This window comes from Carya illinoinensis, chromosome 9 (assembly GCF_018687715.1).
Source record: "Carya illinoinensis cultivar Pawnee chromosome 9, C.illinoinensisPawnee_v1, whole genome shotgun sequence".
NCBI classification, from domain to species: Eukaryota; Viridiplantae; Streptophyta; class Magnoliopsida; order Fagales; family Juglandaceae; genus Carya; species Carya illinoinensis.
This window is the reverse complement of record NC_056760.1, coordinates 22,962,543-22,987,199: the sequence shown is the minus strand read 5'-3', so window position 1 is coordinate 22,987,199 and position 24,657 is coordinate 22,962,543. Positions and strand designations below refer to the sequence as shown.

The 24,657-nt window shown below is 35.8% G+C and overlaps 1 protein-coding gene and 1 non-coding gene across 2 annotated transcripts; both read left to right on the top strand.

Moving 5' to 3' along the window:
- Positions 1–15,339: 15,339 nt before the first annotated feature.
- On the top strand, positions 15,340–15,446 carry LOC122277842. Its single transcript, XR_006229150.1, has one exon. It is a non-coding gene; the product is annotated as a small nucleolar RNA R71 (small nucleolar RNA).
- A 7,737-nt stretch (positions 15,447–23,183) lies between these two features.
- Positions 23,184–24,116, top strand: LOC122276934. The gene has a single exon (XM_043086821.1). The coding sequence runs from the start codon at positions 23,184–23,186 to the stop codon at positions 24,114–24,116; it is 933 nt and encodes a 310-aa protein (XP_042942755.1).
- Positions 24,117–24,657: the final 541 nt, after the last annotated feature.

The following is a 24,657-nucleotide window of genomic DNA, read 5'->3' as shown; positions in this document are numbered from 1 at the left end:
CTATTGCCTCCCGTTGTGATTGTTGCTCTGACTCTGAGTATGAAGATCTTAATCATAGTCTTGCGAGAGGTGATTTTGCTGAAAAAATTTGGCATATTTGTTCGGTGGTTCTTGGAATTCCTTGGAGGGAAGGTTGGATTTGGAGACAGCGGGTGGAGTGTTGGTATAGGTGGGCAAAAAATTCTACTCGCTCTGGTCAATTGTTAGGTCTTCTTCCGGCCATCATAACTTGGTATTTATGGGATTGGCATTGTAAGGCCAGGATGGACGGATTGATGGAATCGGTCCAACAGGTTTGGTGTTCTATCAAATATTGGGTCTCCTGGATTGCATTAAAGCTTAAGGATGTTAATTTGCTCACTAAGCAAGATGAAGGAGTTCTGCATTGTTTCAATATGCCAATTAATGTTATGAGGAAAGAGATAGTTATTCCTGTCAAATGGAAGTCTCCAAAGCAGAGTTGGGTTAAATTGAATGTGGATGGTTGTTCTCTTGGTAATCCAGGTCCTTCGGGTGCAGGCTGCATTATTCGGGATGATAAAGGTAACTTGCTTTGTGGGTTTGCTGTTGAAATTGGGCATAACTCTAATAACCATGCAGAGTTGATGGTTTACTTCATGGGCTTCATCATATTGGTTTAATGGGTGTTTTATCAGTGGAAATTAAACTTGATTCCATGTTAGTTCTTAACTGGTTAAGGAACAAGTGTTGTGGTTTGTGGTACATGGAAGATTATTGGGATGAAATTCAAAGTCGTCCAGCTAGGCTTCATGTCTCTCTTGTTCACTGCTTTAGAGAATGTAATTCGGTCGTAGATGGCTTTGCCAAACTGGGTGCCAATGGTCAAACTAGATACTAGTCTTCTTTATCCGAGCTATCTGCACACATTAGAGGTAATATTCGGCTGGACAAGGAGGTTTCCCTTACCTAAGGAAAATTCGAAGATGTTGCTAGATGTTATGGGCGTTGACTTTATCTCCAGGTATGTCTCTCTTTGCACTCCGTTATTTCCTTTCTTAATCTTTGTTCATGCAGGTTTGTCTTTTGCAGGTTTTGTTTTGCTATTTTTGCTTTGCTTTCCTAGGGCCATGTATTGTGTTTGTGTTTATATTTTCAGTTTTTGAGGCCTGGGTTTTGGTTCTTTTGTAGCCCCCAGGCCTCGGATTGTAACCACGGTTTTCCTCTGCCACAAGTAAGGGTTTTTTAATAAAATAGGGACGGGGTTGCTATGTGTGTGGCTTCTGGCTCTTCTTTAAAAAAAAAAAAAAACGTACATATTAGAAATATTGATCTCATCCAATTAAAAAACATACCAATTGTATCATATTACATAACATATTTCACAACTAACAATGTTCCAATTGTTTCCAAATTAGATATTAAAAATATAATACACTAAGAAAATTCATTTCTTTTTTTCCTCGTCCACCGCGATTTTGTTGCAATGACATAACACACTCCATTTGCACCATCATCTCCCGCTGTACTTGCTCTTAGACCTCACTGTGTATTCTTTCCTCTTGGTCTCTTTGTTGGTCTTACAAACGCGTCTCTAAATGTGCGTATTCTTTCCTCTACGCACCCATCAAACTTTGTGCATTCTGTTCTCCATGCATGATTTGCTGGTAGATAATGTCGATGACCCATGAAACACAAATTCTGAGAATATTCTAACCACTCACTAGCAGTTTCTTTATTATACATTGAACATGCTAACTTCCCTTTAGTACTCCAACTGGAAAGTCATTTATCGTCCACATTACCGCAGCATGCATTTGAAGTTAATTTCTTTATTGGTGATGCATATATTTGTGTACTTCTTTGATTATACTTAATGGCTTCAAAAGGAGCATATTCTTCATAAATAATTTGATTATTTTCTACTTTAACCTATTGATTAGTAGTCCTATTTATAGTTGATGATTAATTTGATTTATATATTTCAAACCATGTAAAGAAAGATACATTAATTTCTATACCTTCTAAATATTCATAATGTTTTGTTTGAATATAATCTCTTTCTAATTTTGAGATAGTAGAGAAAAATGCAAATCTTTTCTATTTATTTTCTTCTTTCATATAATCTTGTTCAAGATAATCTTTGTTAATTTTAAATTCTTCTTTACCCAGGGTGCATATTTGGACATCGTCTCCAACTACTTGTGAATATGTTGGAGAAGGTTCTTTAGTTCGATGGGGATTAGAGGTAGATGCTAAATCAGGATGATTGACTAAATATACCAGTGTATCAATAATATTTCTTGAAATAACTCCCCAGATTTGAGTATCCAGATTTTGAGATCTGGTATCAAAATTTTGTGATCTGTTTCTAAAGATTGAAGTGAGTGCAGATCTATTATCAAAATTTTATGACCTATTCCTAGTGAGTGTAGATCTGGGTGTATGATAGTTGGAGAGTGCTGGAGAAGAATAATGAGATAATAATTTCCTAAAAGGTTGAAAACAATTTGAACTGTGTCGTCCTGGTTTTGATCTATGTAATTTAAATCGTGTTTAGAATTATTTTCTATATTTGGTAATGGAATAATATTTTTTAATTTCCATTCATTAGGAAGAGTAATCTGATTCTAATGAATCTGTTTAGGAATTTGTATATTAGAATTTGGTTTACTAGATTGTAATAATAATGTGTAGCCTTTTGGGCTAGTAATAAGAGCATGCGGCTCTAATGTTGTTTTCATTAATTTATATTGAATCCTATATATAACAGTTAAAGGATGTGATCCTTTCATAATATGATAACTATTTGTTTTAATATTTAATGTTAAAGCATGTAAAATATTAACATCAAATAATGAAAGTGAATAATTAGGATAACAATTAAAATAAACTAAACCTTGGAATAGACTAGATTCAACCATGCCAAGTAATGAATCATGGAGATTATAATGTCTTTTATCTCTTAAACAGAGTAATTCTGAAGCATTTAGTCCATTTCTGGTAAGTGGTTTTATAACTACTTATACCAATCCAATATGTATATAAAAGGAATATTTCTGCTCCATATGATGTTTAATGGCCTCTTTTGTTAATAATTGTAATTATTCATAATCATTATTTAGACTAATAGTTTTCTCTACTGTTTTAATTGTATAATTAGTAAGAAATGATAATTTAGAGGAAAAAATTTATTGTTTATATAATTGATTTTTAGGTACATTAGGAATTGTCTAATCTTGTAAATTCTTTCTATGTCTATTATACTATAATCTTCTTGGTTTACATTATCAGTTTCTATAGGTGTATTGATAGTAGATGTTTTAGGTTTGAATAAAGAATTCATGGAAACAGGTTTGAATAAGGATATCCTATATAAAAGAGAAATAAGTAGATTAAGATCTTGATGGAACACCACTATGACCACCCTTAAAGTCTTCTTGGCATAAACGGGCAAACCAACGGATTTTCATAGTTTACTAGCACAAGATTCTGAATGTACTCTACTTTCTTTTATGTAGGTTACCGTTATTAAAAATCAATATAAGTAAATTTTTATACTTTTTGTTTTTTATAAAGCAAGAATACTTAGGTGATTTCTTAAAATTTTAATTTCTAATCTTAAGAAGTCACAATGATTTTCTAATTCTTTTATTGCAGTCTGTCTACTTTGATATACATGATATCTTTTCATCATTGAGCAATAATCTGATATCATTAATAATTGTTTTTCTTTAAGATACTTTATCATTTCTATTAAATTATTTAATTCAAGTCTTAGATTATATTTTAAACAATTTAATTCATAACGATCACGAAAATATTATGAGCGTAATAGTTCACCATGAAATTAAACATAAACAGAATAAACTAACAGTAAAATAAAATAACAATAAGATATAAATATAATATACCAATATAATAACCAATAGCTCTGATACCAACTATGTATACCAAGATATATAATTAATATATAATAGTAATTAAATGCATGAAGTACAGAATATAAGGGTAGATAGTACAACCATCCTTGATGCATGGATAAAAGTAAAGAACAAAATATGATAAAACTAACTTCATTAAAAACATAATACTTACAAGGAGATTAATTCTCAAATGATTGAAGGGCAAGAGGCATGAAAATGAGTTTACAAGAGAGAAAGTATTTTGGAGATTGAGAGTGACGAGAGGGAAGGAATGGGAATGACTTCAGATGAGAAGTTCTGAATGCCTTCCCTTACTTACAATCTGTCTATTTATAGGCACAAAAACAGTAGCTTACAATAATATTATTGACATGTACAGTGACTCCAATAACTCATACACAGTAAATAGGCGGCTACATTATATAAAAGTGAGCGGCTGAGTAGTAAATACACAGCTGGACGACTGGCTTTTCTTGACATATTCTGACGGGCATCTTGAACATTATTCTAATAATAGACAAAAAAGGAGAAAAATCTTCTGGAACTACATAATTTGAAAGTTTCAGTTCAAACGGATCTCGAGAATCTATCATCTGTGAAGGATAATATAGCGAGTTGTCATGAGAATGAGATGCCTATTGAGAGGGAGAGGTTTGTTGTAATGGTGATAATGTTGTCTGCTGTGCTGGAGAACATCTAACTTGGTGGTCTTCTTCTTCATCACTATCTGAGACTTATGACATTGCCTCCACTAATTTTTTCAAGTCCTTTTTATTGGTAATTGATGCTAATTGAGCTTGGAATCTGCTTCTCTGAACTAGAACCTCATGGGCATTGGTAATCTTTGAAAATATTTTTACAACTTGATCATAATTGTACGTTTCCCACCATTTTACAGAAACTTGGTGAGCCAAGAACATAATGTTTTTGAGAGAAGGATGAGATTTAATGACATATTCCCACTTCATAATCTAATTTAATTTGGTTTTAAGGAAGAAAATAAGAAGTGGTGGACAGTGTGATAATTAAGGTGGATAATAATTTTGTAATGTAAAAGCCTCGAGACTGTCCTAGAGAGGAGTAGGGAGAATGGGAGATTCTGGTCCAAATTGACTATATTAGGAACCATCGTGTGGGTGTTTTAATTTCCTATAATTTGTCAAAATGAAGAAACCAAGAATAACACAAATTCTTATTCTGTCTAAAAACTGTTTTGCTTCATGCTTGCTGATAATCAGAATAATCAAAATAGAGAAGATCATAAAGTTGAGAAAATCATCAGATAATGGCTTTTTCCCCATTGTTCTAAGGTAAGAACTTGTTTAATAGTGATTTTGTGAAATGCAATAATTGGAGCTGCAGGTGGAGAAGGTTGCGTTTGGAGAAAACAAGGGATTTCAGAGATAATAATGGAGTCTATATCTACTAAAATAAATTCATAAAAAATTTGGATCTTCGTAATGTTTTGAGGAGAGTAATGCCAATCTGGTAATAGAAAAGCATCAATTAGTTATTGAAGATCAGATAGGTGCTGTAATTCAGGTTCAAAAGGAAAGACTAGATGTCAATGGGTTTTGAAGATAATGGGAGTTGCAGAAGGCTAAGATAATGGTGGAGGATTGATAATTTGGGAAGAAGTAGAAGCAGAAGAAGAAACAACTTTTGAGTATGTTGGTAATTTTGGAGACGATAATGGTGAATATGGATTATAGGATGGCCTAATATTTTGTGGTAATGTCTCTAATACCGTATAGGGTTTTGGCGTGGTAGAGAGCAATTATACTAATAAAGTATATTATAGTATATAGTCTAGTATATATATTATATATACTATATCTTAATTATATAGTCAAGCATATATATTATAGTATATATATAGTATAATATATATAATATACTACATATTATATAATATGTGTAGTATAATATAGACCACACTATATATATATATATATTATTTCATATATTATATAACTCTACTAGTATATATAAACATATATAATATTTAAAATCATAATTATTAATATATATTATTTGTATATATAATTTATATAAATATTATTTCGCATGTTAAAGATTAACATTCGGACATATTGTGTAAATGTCTGAACATCAACCCTAATACGTTCTAATCTTTTTTATGTTCGAGCATCCTGTTGTTATGCCTAAACTTTGACTCAAATTAATGAACCAAAAATTTAGTGCAGTTTTACCTGCAAATATACAGGTGTTGTAGTATCTTACAGGATCGAATCCACAGGGATTGATTTTTGTGATAAAGAAAATAAATTTAGACAATGAAACGAAATTACTAAAAGAAACGTGCAATTGAATGTAAAATAAAATTATTGAGATGAAGATTTGTAAAATAACTTAATCAAACTAGAATGATAAAATGAATTGATATGGAGAAAGACTAATGTTTCGAGGACCCATCTAATAATTTATGATATTGTTTCCGATTGATTTACTTCAATTAAACTAGAATAATGATTCCGTTTAATTAGAAGATTTAGCATTTAAGATCAAGAAATATAGTCGCTTATGATTGAGTATGAACGATTGATGATTAAAACATTCGTAAATCTATTTGAATATCACAGGGATTCCTCAAGCATTCACTATATTCGAAAATCACAATGAATCAAGATAAATATATAGATAATCAAAATATCCAACAATAAAAACCTCAATCGATCAAGCTCACAAAATAGATTTTTAATTTGATCCAAAAACAATATTTAAATCATTAAACTTCACCTCTAACTTTAGTATGAAAATTTAGCCAAACATATTCATTACAAGTACTATAGAAATCACATAAATATTCTTCATTAGAAAACTAAAATAAAACACAAGAAATACTAGGCAACAATTTAGAAACAATAAAATTTAGAATCCAGTCGATGTCGAGAGAATAAAATCCATGCCATCGTTGAACTGCAGAAAATAGAAATGAAGCCAGCAGGGCTGGGCAAAAACTCCCCTTTAACTCCCTCTCTCCACTGACTTCTCTTCAATGAAAACTCAAGAAAAAAAATCCAAAAGAAATCAAGCACCGACTTCCTCAACTCCCTCTTTCCAACTCTGCTTTCTTTCTTCTTTTTTTTTTTTTTTTTCATGTCTCAACTCTAACATCCCTCTCTACTCCGACTTTCTCCAAGAAAAATAAACTCAAGCACCCACCGACACCTCTCTCAATTCCAAGCACTGACCGACTCTCTCTCCCTTAACTACCACTTCACGTCTCAGAAAATTAATCCTATCCCAACTCTAATGCTTTTCCGTCCCCTTCAATCTAATTCCCAACCGACCGACTCTCCTGCCAATAAAATAAAGCAGTCGACTCTCTCTTTTAATCAATCAAGCACAGCTCACTCCCTACACGTCTCCCTCTCTACTCACCCGTTCACTCACCTAGTCAGCCAAAATAATTCCCCATGACCGACTCACACCTCTAATTCCATCTAAGCACGACACCTCTACTTCCTCCCACCATCACATGTTCCTCACGTCCCTTTTTATAGACTTCCACCGACTATCTTCCTTGAATTCCCACTGATTTCTCTCCTTAATCCCCATTAATCAAAGCACCTCTCCCTTAAACTAAATCTCCACTCTTACGTCCCTCTTATTAGCAAAATTAATTCATTTATTCATCTTCAATTTCCCATCAATCCAAGTCAAGACGTTTTCAGCACCGAAGGATTAAGTACTTCCAATCAAGTCCACTTTAGCCGACATCAAATATTTGATCTTCACATAAAAGTCAAGCCAAACAACAAGAAGCTGCCTCAAGCCTTATGTTCACACTCCACTGAAAATTCAATCCCAGCTTATTTTTATTTTTCTCTTTTCACTTTTGCCGTATATATCCATATCACCCACCTCCATGTCTTTTACTTGTTTTTTTTTTTTTCTTTTCAACATGCCTCTACTTGGATTCAGCCCCCCTTTTTAGACTTTGACTTTGTATGTATTTGTCCACCGCAAACCATTTTCTTCATCGCATGTGTTTATGAACAATCAAGATAAGAAAGTCCACTGAAAGTCATATTCACTTTGTATCTTTTTTTCAGTTGCCAAGTACACTACTTCCTTCCTTCTCTTCATTCCTCTCAATTAATATACACTTTTGGTCAAGTTCCAAACGGATCCCATTTGAATTTTATTTAAGCTGAAAATAAAAAGAAAGACATAATACTCAAAAATAAATTAAAAAAAAAATAGATTATCAAAAATAGATGACCGGTGCAAAATTGCAAGTGCACAGTATCGTAGTTTTATAGTAAAGTAATAAGAAGAGTATCGTCCTCAGGGATTAGTATCTTACATTTGCCAAATATCAAAATTATACTAAACTTGATTTTATCTAGAGGAATCACTAAGATTTTTTGTAGTTGCAATTTAAACTAGATCAACTCAAAGAAAAATATGCAAAGGAAATAACACTGACGTTCGAAGATCAAATTAATGGGAAGAAAACTTCTAAGAAATCGATTTCACCTACTTCTTTACTATGCTTTTCTCATCAACTAATTTAATTTTAAATCTCTTTTGTCTATTAGCAAATCTCTAATTCACCCAAAGCCTCTTTCGATAGTCAATTGGAATTGATTCTTGGTTATCAATTCACACAAGAATATGCAAATTCAATAATCAAGAACGCAATAAGACCAATAATTTAATTACTACATAGGTTCATACAAGTCTTTCGATCTCTATACTTACCTATGCTGAAATATCCAAGATCTACCCTATGATTCCCTCTTTCGATAGCAAATCACAAGATTACTTATCATCTAATCAATGGCCAGTTAATTAGAAGCAATAAATTCAGAATAAATCAGATAAACAAATAGAGAATTGCATTAAATTAGCATAGACAATCAAACATAGTTCGAAAATAGGTTACATCGTTTTCCTAGAATGAAGAAAATTTAGCTCATGCTAGAAATGGAATTCAACATAAACGAATTCACCATAATTGTTCTGAGAAGATGGGAAGAAAATAAACACTGAAAAATCCTCCTTGCAGCCGCACTCGTTGTCAAAAGCTCAAGGGAACGATTCAACACTTTTCTCCCGTCCGTGCTCGTGTATGATTCCAATGTACGTGCAATAATTGGAATTCTCTCTCCAAAAACAGATGATTTGAATCCCTCTAGCTATGTTTTTCTCTCCCAAGAAGTGTTCTCCCGTCAAAACTCGCGGCTCTAGAGTGAAAACTTGCTTTTATATGGTGTCACGGCGGAAAACCTAAAATCTGTCAAAATACGATGTTCGCTCGAGCGGGGTGTCGAGCGCACATCGAGCGTTCGACTCTGTCTGATTTCACTCGAGCATCCTATCGAGCGCACGTCGAGCGGAGACATTGGCCACTCGAGCGTTCGACTCTGTCTGATTTCGCTCGAGCGGCCAATGTCTCCGCTCGAGCGATCTTTGTTTTTCAGCAATCCGCTCAAGCTCCCTGTCGAGCGGCAGACGAGCGTTTGAATCTGCCTGAATTCGCTCGAGCGGCCAAAAGCCTCCGCTCGAGCAAACTTGTGAATTCTACAATATGAAATTTTGCAAGTCATCAAATACCCCCAAACTTACAACTTTGTTTGTCCTCAAACAAAAAAAGAAAAGCAAATGATAGTGTAGGCAATATCGACTCAACCCGAAAGAGAAGTATCATCCCTCACCAAGCTTTTATGAATTTAGATTTCATCTCTAGTATCTTATTCTTTTAACATCAAAGATGGCAGGAAAATCAATCAAAAATTTTGCAATTTGTCAAGCAAGAGTTAGGCGTTTACTTCAACCTAAAGCTAAGACCTTGAGTGTGTGTGTGATATAGTCAATTTAACCTCAAACCACCTGCAAACTCAGATAAAAGTAGAACAACCAAAATCAAAAGAATTCTCTTAAAACTTAACCCCATAAGTCCAATTTTCATAAATCCTCTCCACTAATGTAGTCAACACCAAAATCAACGATCAAAAGGTCTTTATTAAGGTTGTAATGATAGGCCATAGGGTGAGGGTTAAGAAAGAACTGGATATGAGAAATTAAATCAAACTGGGAAAATACTTAGTGAAAAGAACATTAAAAGAGAAACTCACATGATTCAAATCATAGTTCTTTCGTGGCAATATGCTCATACTTGTGGCATTATTATTGCTGTAATCACTAATGTAATACCAACACTTCCCTTGACAAAATTTGAGGTAATTCACATTCCGCTTAGCGACTTCTTTTTCTTTTTCTTTCTCTTTTCTTCTTCTTCTTCTTCTTCTTCTTTTTTTTTTTTTTTTCAAATACTTCCTTTCTTCTTCTTTTTCTTCTTCTTCTTTGATCAAACAAAGCAAACATAATACGGTTCATCATGAAACCAATTTTTCTCTTTTAAATGTAACTATCCACCAAAGTATTTTCTCAAACTATCAAAGGTAGATTCATTGTTTTTCAGGTTTAGAGCTGGCATGGTTTATGTAGTTCAAAGAATAAATAAAGGCTCATGAAGGCTCAAGGGGGTTGACTATGGAAACACACCATGTAATGATGGCATGACATTTAGGACGGCTGGGAAAGCTTTTTGGTTATGCCAAAGAAATGCCTAGATCATTTCTCTGATATTTGGTCTCAACTAGGATTTCGCCTCAAGGACCCATCAACGGATTCTAGAGCAAAGCAAAATCGAACCTCCCTCTTTCAATTAATTCAACTTCTTCTCTTCATAAGCGAAATGGAATAAGAGAAAAACGACTATGTGCTCAATTGTGTTCAAGGTCAAAGATTTAAACCAAAGTACCCACAAAACTTCACTTGACATAAAAGAAATTTTTGAAAATTTTTCTCAAAACCATCTTCAATCACAAATTTCAGAGTTATAGAGAATTCAATCTTACTCCAATGCATGCTTGGTAAGAGAATCAAACATCCCATCAACAACCCAAGATTTAGAAAACAAGAGGATCAAATGATTATAGGAGTTTACACCCCCAAACTTAAACTAAACAATGTCCTCATTGTAATGCAAAAGTAAAAAGGATTGAAGAAATAAAGGAACTTCCCTGGTTTCATGGTGAATCTTCGGTAGATTATAATTTTTTAACTCTTTATTCATGCTAAATAAACCTGCAACAAAAACCAATTTATTAAAACTTAAATAAATAAAGATAATAAAATAAATGAAAGAAAGAAAGATAGATCTATGGGTTGCCTCCCATAAGCGCTTGTTTTAAAGTCTACAGCCAGACTTTTCAATGATCATCAATTAGGATCTCCAAGAGGAATAAATGCAAAATTCCTCTCCATTTGCTCTCCATAGTAGTGCTTCAATCTTTGACCATTAACTCTGAAAATATTCCCTATCTTGTTGCAAAAGTGAGTCCCTTCATCACTAATAATAGCTCGTGGAGTGCCAAATCTTGTGAATATGTTCTTGTGCAGAAATTTGGGCACTACCTTTGCATCATTTGTTGTTGTAGCAATTGCTTCCACCCATTTTGACACATAGTCAACTGCTAATAACATATAAGCAAAACTAAAAGAAGGAGGAAAAGGCCCCATAAAATCTATTCCCCAAATATCAAACAACTCAACTTCTAAGATACCTTTAAATGGTAACTCATGACGCCTTGAAATATTTCCCATACATTGGCACCGGTCACAAGTTTTCACCAAAGTGTAAGTATCACGAAAATAGAAGGCCAATAGAACCCACTTTGAAGTACCTTAGCTGCTGTACGAGTGGCTCCAAAGTGTCCTCCATATGATGAGGAATGGCAATGATGGAGGATGTCTTGCATCTCTTCTTCCGGCACACATCTTCTAATGATTTGATCAGGGCATCTTTTGAACAACAAACGCTCATCCCAAAGATAATGATTCACATCATGCAAAAATTTCTTACGTTGATGGTAAGTAAGATCAGGTGGTAAAACTTTACAAGCTAGATAATTAACAATATCAGCATACCACGGAAGCTTGATCTCACATGCAAACAACTGCTCATCAGGGAATGCCTCTTGGACCACTGAATCTGGTCTTTTTTCCTCTTGCTCTAACCGAGAGAGATGGTCAGCCACTAAATTTTCACTTCCTTTCTTGTCTCGAATCTTCAAATCAAATTCTTGAAGAAGGAGGATCCAACGAATTAGCCTAGGCTTAGCATCCTTCTTGCCAAACAAATAGCGAAGTGCTGCATGATCAGTGAACACTATCACCTTTGTCCCAATGAGGTAAGACCGAAATTTGTCACAAGCAAATACCACAGCAAGCATCTCCTTCTCAGTTGTCGTATAATTCAACTGAGCTTTATTCAATATCCGGCTTGCATAATAGATGGCTCTAAACAGCTTGTCTCGCCTTTGCCCCAACACTGCTCCAATTGCAAAGTCACTTGCATCGCACATAACTTCAAAAGGTTGACTCCAATCAGGCACAATCACAATTGGTGCTGAAATTAGCTTCTCCTTGAGTGCATTAAAGGCCTGCAAACAAACAACATCAAAGTCAAATGCAGAATTTTTCTCAAGAAGATTACATAAAGGTTTAGAGAGTTTAGAAAAATCCTTGATAAATCTTCTATAAAATCCCGCATGTCCTAGAAAACTTCTGATTCCCTTCACATTCTTTGGAGGTGGTAGTTTCTCTATGGTTGCAATTTTGGCTCGATCCACCTCAATTCCTTTAGATAACACTCTATGGCCCAGCACGATCCCTTCTTGAACCATGAAATGACACTTCTCCCAATTTAGGACTAGATTTTTATCTTTACATCTCTGCAAAACAAGAGCTAAGTTATGCAAACAATGATAAAAAATGAACCAAAAACTGAAAAGTCATCCATGAATACTTCCATTATATCTTCCACCATGTCAGAAAAGATAGCCATCATGCAACGCTGAAATGTCGCAGGGGCGTTGCACAATCCAAAGGGCATCCTCCTATAAGCAAATGTTCCATAGGGGCATGTGAATGTAGTTTTCTCTTGATCTTCAGGAGCTATAGCAATCTGATTATACCCCGAATAACCATCCAAAAAACAATAGTAGGAGTACCCAGCCAATCGATCCAACATCTGATCAATGAATGGAAGTGGAAAATGATCCTTCCTTGTTGCTTTATTCAACTTGCGGTAATCCATGCATACACGCCATCCCGTGACCGTTCTTGTAGGAATGAACTCATTATTTTCATTTTTCACCACCATCATTCCACCCTTCTTTGGTACAACTTGCACTGGACTTACTCATGAATTATCTGAAATAGCATATATAATTCCAGCATTAAGGAGTTTCAAAATTTCAGCTCTCACTACTTCCTTCATTACTGGATTTAATCTTCTTTGGTGCTCAATCGTTGGCTTATAAAGCTCCTCCATTAAAATCTTATGCATACAAATGGAGAGACTTATTCCTTTTATGTCAGAAATAGTACATCCCAAGGCTGTTCTATGCTCCCTCAATACACGCAGCAACTTTTCCTCTTCTTCGGGTGTGAGTGATGTAGCAACAATCACTGAAAAGGTCTCACTATCACCCAAGAATGCATAGCGAAGATGCTTAGGTAATTGCTTCAACTCCGGAGTATTTTTCTGCATCTTTTCTTTATCATTTTCAGATACACTCTTTGGTACCACCGGCTCTAGCTTCCCCACTTTATTACTAAGTGATGTAACCTGCTGCAATGCTCCCAAAGCAAAAACATAGTGGAGAAATTCTTCACTAACAAAAGGCAAGTCAGATTCACAAACAACAGAATTATTAAAATCAAAAGCATGAGATGAAGAGGTGATACAGCGTTCTAGGTGGTCGGATGGCATATCTTCTTGAAAGGCCTCTTCTACACATTGCTTAATGGCATCTACCCAAAAGCAAGTACTTGGATCTTCTGGAAATTTCATGACTTGGTAGATGTTGAACATAACCTCTTCCTTGTTTACTCTCAATGTCAATTCACCCTTTTGGACATCAATTAAAGCTTGTCCCGTGGCCAAGAATGGTCGGCTAAGAATTAGTGGGACATCTTCATCTTCCTCCATATCTAACACCACAAAATCAGTAGGGAAAATGAATTTATCCACCTTTACCAATACATCTTCTATGATCCCACGTGGATACTTGATGGATCGATCCACTAGTTGCAAGGAAATTGTTGTATGCTTCATCTCTCCAAGTCCTAATTTCCTGCAAACAGAAAGTGACATAAGATTAATGCTAGCACCAAGATCACATAAGACTCTATCAAAAAATGAATCTCCAATAGTGCAAGGCAAAGTGAAACTCCCCGAATCTTTTAATTTTTGAGGCAATTTCTTTTGAAGAATGGCACTGCATTCTTCAGAAAGCTTCACTGTTTCAAACTCCTCCAACCTTCTTTTCTTGGGAATGATGTCCTTCAGGAATTTGACATAGTTTGGCATTTGTTCCAAGGCATCTGCAAAAGGAATATTAATGTGAATTTTCTTAAAAATATCAAAAAACTTAGAAAATTGCTTATCTAGTTTTTGCTTTTGAAAACACTGAGGGTAAGGAAGTGGAGGAGCAAGAATAGGAGGATTGTCAGGAAATGAAATTGTAGGAGGCAAGTCGGTCTCCTCTAGTGTATCATTGACAATCTCCTCTTCTTCTACTTGATCTTTGCTTTGGCCATTGTTCGCAGCGGTAGGGGTGGACTTGCTCTCCTTTAATGGTGCCCTCTCAATTTCTTTTCCACTCCTAAGTGTGATGGCCTTGCATTGTCCTTTGGATTCACTTCAGTGTTGCTAGGAAAAGCTCCTCTTTGTCGGGCATTGATGATAGTGGCTAGTTGCCCAATTTGCACTTCAAGATTCTTCATAGTGGCTCCCATATTGCTACAATGAGTCTCAATGTTGTCCAACCGTGAATCAGTCTTTTTAAACCTTGCATTGGTCTCCTGAACAAAGAAAACCATGGCAACCTCAAGTGACATCTTCTTCTCGCTTGGTTGGCTATCAAATCCTGGAGGATGTTGAGGTTGCAACACATTCTTTGTATTTCCATATGACAAATTCTCATGATTTCTAAGCCCTGGATGATAGTAATTTGGCATAGGATTACCACGATAGTTGTAGTTCCGATTGTTGACATATTGAACTTGTTCTTGACTCGCCTCATTGCTTGGAACTATCATACTTGTAGATGCTACATATTCTGTACTTTGTGGTATCCTTTGTGTTGTCAAGGCTGAAATCTGATGAGATAGAGTAGCAACTTGAGCTGAAAGGGCTACTATAGGCTCCAAGTCATGAATTCCAGCAACCTTCTTAGCCAAAGTCCTCTCAGTTGGCCATTGATAGTTGTTTGAGGCTATTTCTTCCAAAAGTGCAGTAGCACCTTCAGCTGTCTTCGACATCAAAGTTCCACCAGAAGCAGCATCAACTATAGTTCGAGTTTGCCCATTTAACCCATTATAGAACATCTGAACTTGCAACCAATTTGGCAATCCATGTTGTGGGCAACGTCGAACCAAGTCTTTATACCTCTTCCACGCTTCATAGAGTGACTCAAAATCATTTTGCTTGAACTGGCCAATCTCACTCCTGAGTTGGGCTGTTTTTGCAGGAGGAAAGAATTTAGCAAGAAACCTCTCAGCCATGTCCTGCCAACTAACGATGCTTCCCGGTTGTAGAGATTGTAGCCAACCTCTAGCCTTGTCTCTCAAAGAAAAAGGAAACAATCTCAGTCTAATGGAGTCTTCAGTAACACCATTGATCTTTACAGTGTCACAAATCTCTAGGAACATAGCCAAATGAATATTGGGATCATCCAGTGGCGATCCGCTGAATTGAGCCTGCTGCACCATGCTAATCAAAGCTGGTTTGAGCTCAAAGTTGTTGGCATTAATTGGCTGGCGCATTATGCTCGAGTAATTTCCATTCACAACTGGCCGTACATAGTCCTTCAAGGTGCGTGGTAGTACCTCACGATCTTCTTCAGCCATGGCTAGTATCTTATTTCTTCTTAGTGATCTAAGAGTTCTTTCAATCTCCGGATCAACAGGAATAATATTACGAGATCCAGCACGGCGTATCCAATGTCAAAAACACACCTGTAGAACAAATTAAAACAAAATTCTAAATTAAAACCATGATTACTTTGTATCGATATTGACAAAAAAAATAAGAATAAACCAATCCCCGGCAACGGCGCCAAAAACTTGACCGGTGCAAAACTGCAAGTGCACAGTATCGTAGTTTTATAGTAAAGTAATAAGAAGAGTATCGTCCTTAGGAATTAGTACCTTACGTTTGCCAAATACCAAAATTATACTAAACTTGATTTTATCTAGAGGAATCACTAAGATTTTTTGTAGTTGCAATTTAAACTAGATCAACTCAAAGAAAAATATGCATAGGAAATAACACTGACGTTCGAAGATCAAATTAATGGGAAGAAAACTTCTAGGAAATTGATTTCACCTACTTCTTCACTATGCTTTTCTCATCCAGCTAATTTAATTTTAAATCTCTTTTGTCTATTAGCAAATCTCTAATTCATCCAAAAGCCTCTTTCGATAGTCAATTGGAATTGATTCTTGGTTATCAATTCACACAAGAATATGCAAATTCAATAATCAAGAACGCAATAAGACCAATGATTTAATTACTATATAGGTTCATACAAGTCTTTCGATCTCTATACTTACCTATGCTGAAATATCCAAGATCTACCCTATGATTCCCTCTTTCGATAGCAAATCACAAGATTACTTATCATCTAATCAATGGCCAGTTAATTAGAAGCAATAAATTCAGAATAAATCAGATAAACAAAGAGAGAATTGCATTAAATTAGCATAGACAATGAAGCATAGTTCGGAAATAGATTACATCGTTTTCCTAGAATGAAGAAAATTTAGCTCATGCTAGAAATGGAATTCAACATAAACGAATTCACCATAATTGTTCTGAGAAGATGGGAAGAAAATAAACACTGAAAAATCCTCCTCGTCGTCAAAAGCTCAAGGGAACGATTCAACGCTTTTCTCCCGTCCGTGCTCGTGTATGATTCCAACGTACGTGCAATAATTGGAATTCCCTCTCCAAAAACAGATGATTTGAATCCCTCTAGCTATGTTTTTCTCTCCTAAGAAGTGTTCTCCTGTCAAAACTCACGGCTCTAGAGTGAAAAATTGCTTTTATATGGTGTCACGGCGGAAAATCTAAAATCTGTCAAAATACGATGTTCGCTCGAGCGGGGTGTCGAGCGCACATCGAGCGTTCAACTCTGTCTGATTTCGCTCGAGCATCCTATCGAGCGCACGTCGAGCGTTCGACTCTGCCTGATTTCGCTCGAGCGGCCAATGTCTCCACTTGAGCTATCTTTGTTTTTCAGCAATCCGCTCGAGCTCCCTGTCGAGCGGCAGTCAAGCGTTTGAATCTGCCTGAATTCGCTCGAGCGGCCAAAAGCCTCCGCTCGAGCGAACTTGTGAATTCTGCAATATGAAATTTTGCAAGTCATTAATAGACTATATATGTGAGGAAATATTGTCTCATTAAATCATAGTTATAAAATTAAGCATAAACATGATATCAATCAATTAAAAATCACAACTCGTATTTATGCTTATTAACCATTTTTTCATCTAAAACCAATAATAGTGTCACGAAGAATTTAAAATACATTGTTTTTAAATAGCTAAAACATGCAATATTTCAACTCAATCAACTGTTCTTAAAGTTCAAACTTTAAGTGTATAATAATTGTAACCTGACGGCATCAAACTCCTCATTTATCACTCAATACATTCGGTTCAATGTCTCCCCTCCGAAACTCAGGTTGCCACTGCCGTCATACGCCACCGCAACCGTCACAAAAAGGTAATGTCCAATCCCTATACCATTTATGTGGGTTTTGTTTTTTTTTTGGAATTTAATTGATCGGTTTAAAAAATTGAAACCCATTGTGGCTGGATTTTCTCCTTAATTTTTTGGCCACCACTGGTTGCAAATGGCTAAAATGCCACCGTACAAACTTTCCTTGTAGTGTATAGATCATTTCTACAATGGTTTTTTTTCCTCGAAACATGCATTTATGTGATTTCAGGAATGGCTGAGTCGACTCAGCTATTCATGCATTGTAACATTCGAACATTTGATGTTTCGAATTCTGTCTGTTGATAATGTCTGGACATTACATTTTAACATTTGAACGTAAATATTACAGATTTGAACATATTTATCCAACGTTTGAAGAGTATGTTGGATAAAACGTCCAAACGTAAACCCATTGTCTTCTTCAATTATATTAAACATTCAAACATTTATCTTATTATGTGTGAACGTCTTATAAATATGATTTACATTCCAACGTATATTCATTATACATTCAGTCGGGAATTATTTCTAATTATTAAAATATCATCATTCGAATGTTTATCTAATTATGTTCGCATGTCTTGTAAATGTGATTTACGTTCGAACATACATTCACTGACATTTGGACGTAAATTTTTTCTAATTATTAAAATATCATCGTTCAAACATTTACTACTTGACGTTCGAATGCCAATCCCTTAAATTTTCTACAAATGTTACAATATAATTTTATTATATTATTATTGTTTTGGGTATTGAAAAAGTGGAATTGTTTACTTCAGATCCCACATTGCCTACCTGAGGTGATAGCTGCTCACGTTGGTGACACAACAGCTGCATTAGCTTCGGGCACATCTGAGGCAGATGTAGCCACTTTTGCTTCATCTACGGGCCCTGTTGACACTATGGCGGGTCATGATGAAGATTAGCCTGAGGCCGAGGATATTGCTCCTGAGGCCAGTGATGGCGAGCGGGATCAGAATTTCTACATCCTTATTGGCAAAGACTGTATGAAGCTCGAGAGGCCAAACTCCTTTAGCCAGAATCAGCTGCTGCCTTTCTTTTGCATGTTACAAATTTTTGTTACAAGAAATTTAGACCCTATGGCACATAAGGCCACATTCAGCTAAGCTTACGCACAGTTTTTGATTCACTTGGCACGTGGAGAGCCCATTGACTTGCCACTTGTTATATTTGAGAGGATCCATTATGAGGCGAGCATCTATACAACGAACAACCTCCCATACGGAGTCATCATCACCCGGCTATTACTAGCCTAGAGAGTGCCACCCCAGGTGGTGGAGATGATGCTAGATCAGATGAGCCCCATCAACATGACCACACGCCATCGGAGTATTGGACAGAGGAGAGGCTCAGCTTGGCATTAGTATAGTCTTGTATCAGATCTTGTTCCTCCGTCTTATTCTAGGGCCGATGTTGCTCCCTCGTCTGCGATTAGTAGTCACCAGCCGGTGGGTGTATCTACAGGGGTTGTGCGACCTGCTTGGATTGATGTAGTGATGACAGATATGAAGGCGCATATAGACCGACATATTGCGCATATAGATCAGGCTATTGCACATTTTGCCCATCATGTAGATGTCCTAAACAATAACGTTGAGACATTGATTGAGGAGTTTCAATCATTTGTAAACCAGTAGTTCTAACTATCCTTTCAAAATATTAATCATATATTGTTTTTTATTTTTCACATATGTAATGGACAGTATTATTTAATATATGTATTGTAGCTTAATTTCTATTCTCAATTTTCTTTAATATTAGCTTATACAACCTTAATATTAAACAAATATATATTATAGTCAATTTAAAAAATATAAATTAACATCTAACGTTCGAACATTACAGTGGTAACATTCGAACATTGGCGCTAAAAATTTTCACATTCACACATAAGTAGACATAACGTTTGAACTTTAATTTGATGTTCGAACAAAATATTTGACACATTCGAATGTAAAAAAAATCCTAACCAATATTTAGTGACAGTTACCACAAAACATCACAGAAAAGGCATTTTAGTGATGGTTTGGAGACCGTCACAATTTCCAAACCGTCACTAAAAAGCATGTTTGTTGTAGTGTATAAATATTGAGTTATCTTAATTCTTTCCTTGACGGCGAGAGTATTATGCCTTCAAACTAAGCTAAAATCATGAAGAGGAGGAGCTAAAAGGTGAGGATATATAACTCGACCATTTGACTTGCTTTAAATTTGAGAAAATTTATGGTCTTCGCAAGCAAATGTTAGTTTCGATTTAAGAATATTTAATACATATATAATTATGTTTTCATGATATTCAGTCAATTATTATCAATCGTTTTTCAATATTAGTTTTGCGAGCAAAATGTTATATATACTAGCTAGCTTGTTTCTTATCAAAAATTATTTTTCTTATTTTATTTACTAGTTCATGATAATATAAAAAATAACATTCCCTAAAAGGTAATGCCTTTTCAATTACAAATTCTTATTTACCATAACAAAAGTCATTAATTTATTTTTAAATTAATTAGATAAATTCCTAGGACAACATATAATATGATTTATTTTAATTTACCATAAATAAAGTGATAATTAATAGACTCAAATGATATTTATTTTTTAAATATTTGAATGTTTTTCAATAGATTTCTATAATTAAACTTATTTTGATTGTCTACGCTATCGTTCGAACAGTTTATAACTCTGTTCGAACATAAAAATACTATTCGAACGCTATAGCAACCATCCCCACTAGATTTATTTATAACTTCCCACCAAAAAAATAGTTTGAATGATTAAATACAGCATTCGAATGGTTTCTAAATTACCCTGAGCACAATTGTGTACATGTTCCCGCCACGACTATTATTCGAACAGCTTTGTCAACATTCGAACGTGAATTATGATAGTATTCAAATGTTTATGGGAATGTTCGAACCGTATAGCAACCATCCCTGCCAAATTTATTTATAACTTTACACCAAAAAATTCTTTTGAATGATTAAATATTGCGTTCAAATAGTTTCTACATTTCCCCACCACAATTGTCTATACTTTCCCGCACAACTTTTATTTAAACAGTTATGTAAACATTTGAACGTGAATTAGAATAGTGTTTGAACGTATTGGGAATGTTCGAACAGTTTTTTAGATGCTATATTTCATCCTAGAAAGTCTATTTGAGCAGATTCTTGTCTATTCAAACCCGTAGAAAACCCCTTTCATGTTTTGAGACAAAATTTAATTTTTGTCACAAATAATTACTTTTAGGGAGAAATTTAATTCGTCCCTAAAAAGTTTCGTCTCTGAAGATCAAATTTCTTCTAGTGTATAAGATGGATTTCCATGATTGATACTTTTTGTTTATGGGTATGCACAATATCCTTTGATTTTTTGTTTTCCCTTCTTTTGATTATTTATTTTTAATTATTTGTTGCGGCACAAAACCTGGCCTTATTTTAATTTCTCCATTGCTTGCATTGGCCGGGCTGTCACCTTGAAAGCTTTATAATACACGGGAGAAAATTGGATAGTCCTGCTTATTTGATTATTTTTATATCAATATATGCTAGAACCATTGTTTGCTTTGTAGATTTTAATTTGTTCATGACCCTCGAAATTCGGAATATGTTTATGCTTTTTCTCATGTCTGCAACTTGTTATCATCATTGCATTTATCACTAAAGCAATCTCATTGGGAAGTTGTAGGAGAGGATATCACTAAAGCAGTTCTGGAAATATTAAATGAAGGTGGTGAGATTGCTCCTATTAATAATACATTCATTGTCTTAATTCCAAAAATTAAGAATCCTCAGAAAGTGCTGGATTATAGGCCTATCTCCCTCTGTAATGTCATCTACAAAGTGGTCTAAAAAGTTCTATCCAACAGGCTGAAGGAGATCCTTCCTCTCATCATTGCCCCTACACAGAGTGCTTTTATCCCCGAGAGAATGATCCTTGATAATGTCATCGTAGCCTTCGAAACTCTTCACTCAATGTCCACTAAAGGCAAAGGGCAGCAAGGCTATATGGCTATCAAGTTGGACATGAGCAAGGCCTATGATAGGGTGGAGTGGGGGTTCTTGAGGAAGGTCATGGAAAAAATGGGATTCAATAGTAGATGGATTAGACTAATCATGCAATGTGTCTCTACTGTGTCCTATTCTATTCTTATTAATGGAAATTCACAAGGCAGCTTCAATCCTTCTAGAGGCATTAGACAAGGAGATCCTCTCTCTCCCTACTTGTTTATTTTGGTGGCTGAGGTGTTAAGTTGTTTGTTAAACCATGCTAAAGACTCCAAAGTGATTCACGGCTTTCCAATTGGCAGGGGGAAACTCAGCATCAACCATCTATTTTTTGCGGATGATAGTTTGCTCTTCTGTCGAGCTAATGCAAGGGAGTGGTCCTCTATCCATTTTCTATTAAACCTCTACGAGGAAGCATCTGGCCAGAAACTAAATAAGACAAAAACCTCTATCTTTTTTAGCCCAAACACTAAAACAGCTACAAAAGAATACATCTTAAGCCTTGCAGGTACCAGATCTTCATCTTGTTATGAAAAGTACCTTGGACTACCAGCTCTCATAGGTAGGTCCAAGAAGGCTGCCTTCAAGAGCATCATCGATAGAATCAAAGCAAGAGTAGGAAATTGGAAAATTAAGTTCATCTCTCATGCAGGCAAGGAAATTCTTCTTAAGGCTGTGGTACAGGCCCTCCCTACTTATTGCATGGGGGTCTTCAAAATGCCCAAAGCCTTGCTAAGTGATATTAACCGAATCATGCAACACTTCTGGTGGGGCCATCTACAAAATGAAAGAAAGGTGCACTGGGTGTCTTGGGGTCAAATGGGAAGATCGAAAGCTGCAGGAGGGCTGGGATTTAGAGACCTTGAGGTCTTTAATTTGGCATTGCTGGCAAAACAAGGGTGGAGACTTGTTCAATACCCAAGCTCTCTAGTTGCTCAAGTTCTGAAAATGAAGTATCATCCACAACATGACTTCTTCCAAGCCAAAGTGGGAAATAGGCCTTCCTTCATATGGAGAAGCTTTTGTGCAGCAAAGGGACTGCTGGTTAAAGGCTCATTGTGGCGTATTGGAAATGGTTCTAGAGCTAGAATATGGAAGGACAGATGGCTGCCTCAACCTACTACATACATGGTCCAATCTCTAGTTCAGTTTCTACAGGAAGATGATAAAGTGGAAAGGCTGATTAACAGTGAGACTAGGCAATGGGATAGAGGTTTGATCTCAGATGTTTTTGATCCAGATACAGCTGCTATGATACTTAAAATTCCCATTAGCTCCTCGGGTATTGAAGATAAACTAATTTGGCTGGGCACCAAAGATGGTTCTTTCACTGTCAAAAGCGCTTATCATATGTAGAAAGAGGCCATCGAAATGCATAGAGGGCAGTCATCAAGAGGGACACAAAAATAGAGAAGCTGGTCTGAATGCTGGAAGATGCAGGTCCCTAATACCACCAAAACTTTCCTATGGCGTGCATGTCTTGAGGCCCTTCCCACCATGCTCAACCTGTTTAAGAAGAAGATAGTGGACTCCCCTTTGTGCCCCATCTGCTGCAGAGAAGAGGAAACCACGATCCATGCTCTATGGAGCTGCAGTTCAGCCATGGATGTTTGGGGTCAAGGCCATGTCTTTTTTCAAAAAAGCACTTTGAGGGAAGCCAGCTTCAAAGAGTTGTATGAACGACTCATTCTACAGTGTGAAAGGGATTTACTTGACATGTTTTCAGTTATTGCTAGGAGCATATGGTTAAGAAGGAACAAGTTGCTGTTTGAAGGGTCATTCTTGCACCCAAACATTCTTCTGAGGCAAGCAACCCAGTCCCTAGAAGAGTTTAAGACAGCTCAAGCTAGTAAGATGGTTAAATCTCAATTGGCCTCTATTCACCCCTCGAGATGGACCCCTCCTCCATCTAGTTGGGTAAAAATAAATTGGGATGCTGCTGTGAATGTGGATCAGGGTAGGGTTGGAATAGGTCTGGTGGCCCGAGACCATGAGGGTTCCACTTTGGCCACTAAGAAGCTCTTTGTTCCCTGCTTGGCTGAACCTGTGTTGGCTGAAGCCTTAGGAGCTTTTCATGCAGCCTCCATGGCAAGGGATTTGGGGTTGAGCTCGGTTATTCTGGAAAGAGATGCACTCCAGATTGTGGCGGGGATCAACCACCTTTCTGAAAGATGGGATAGAGTTGGCATGGTTTTGTTCGACACTAGGGTGGTGCTGTCCAACTTGTTCCAGTGGAATGTGGCTTTTGTTAGGAGGAGTGGCAACCAGTTTGGTCACGGTCTAGCTAAGGAATCTTTAGAGCTTGGTGAGAGTTCAAATGGATTGGTCTATAGACCTCTTTGTAATCATGTTCCATCTTACCCTTGAAGGTGAATGAAAGTATGATGTTTTCAAAAAAAAAAAAAAAATCATTGCATTTATCACTAGGCTGTAATAATATTACTTTTTTCTTAAAAAAAAAATGATGCAGCTTGTTACAAATGGATTTGAATGTTCTTTGTTAAATGCTGTCTCTTTATTGTAATTGTAAGGTATAACCCAACCATTGTTACGGTGGAGTACCTTAGTAATATTCACTTCCCTAAGGTTAAAAGGACACTTTTAAATTACATTGCGATATGCTCTAGGGTGAAATACTTGGCATGCTATACCTTATAATTACAAACAATCATTCTTAAATCATTGCTATGTTGTTTTGTAGTAATTGGCTATTTTACAACGTGGATATTATGTGTATAGTTTCAGTTTGTGTTTTTATATTTCACATCTTTTTCTATTTAAGATATTTTTGTGTTATTGGTGGTATACAATACCCGGTGGTGATGGTTTATACTTTGCTCATATTTCATTGAAAATGGAGGAAAACACAACTCTTTTAATATATTTGTTGGAGTATAGCATCTAAGAC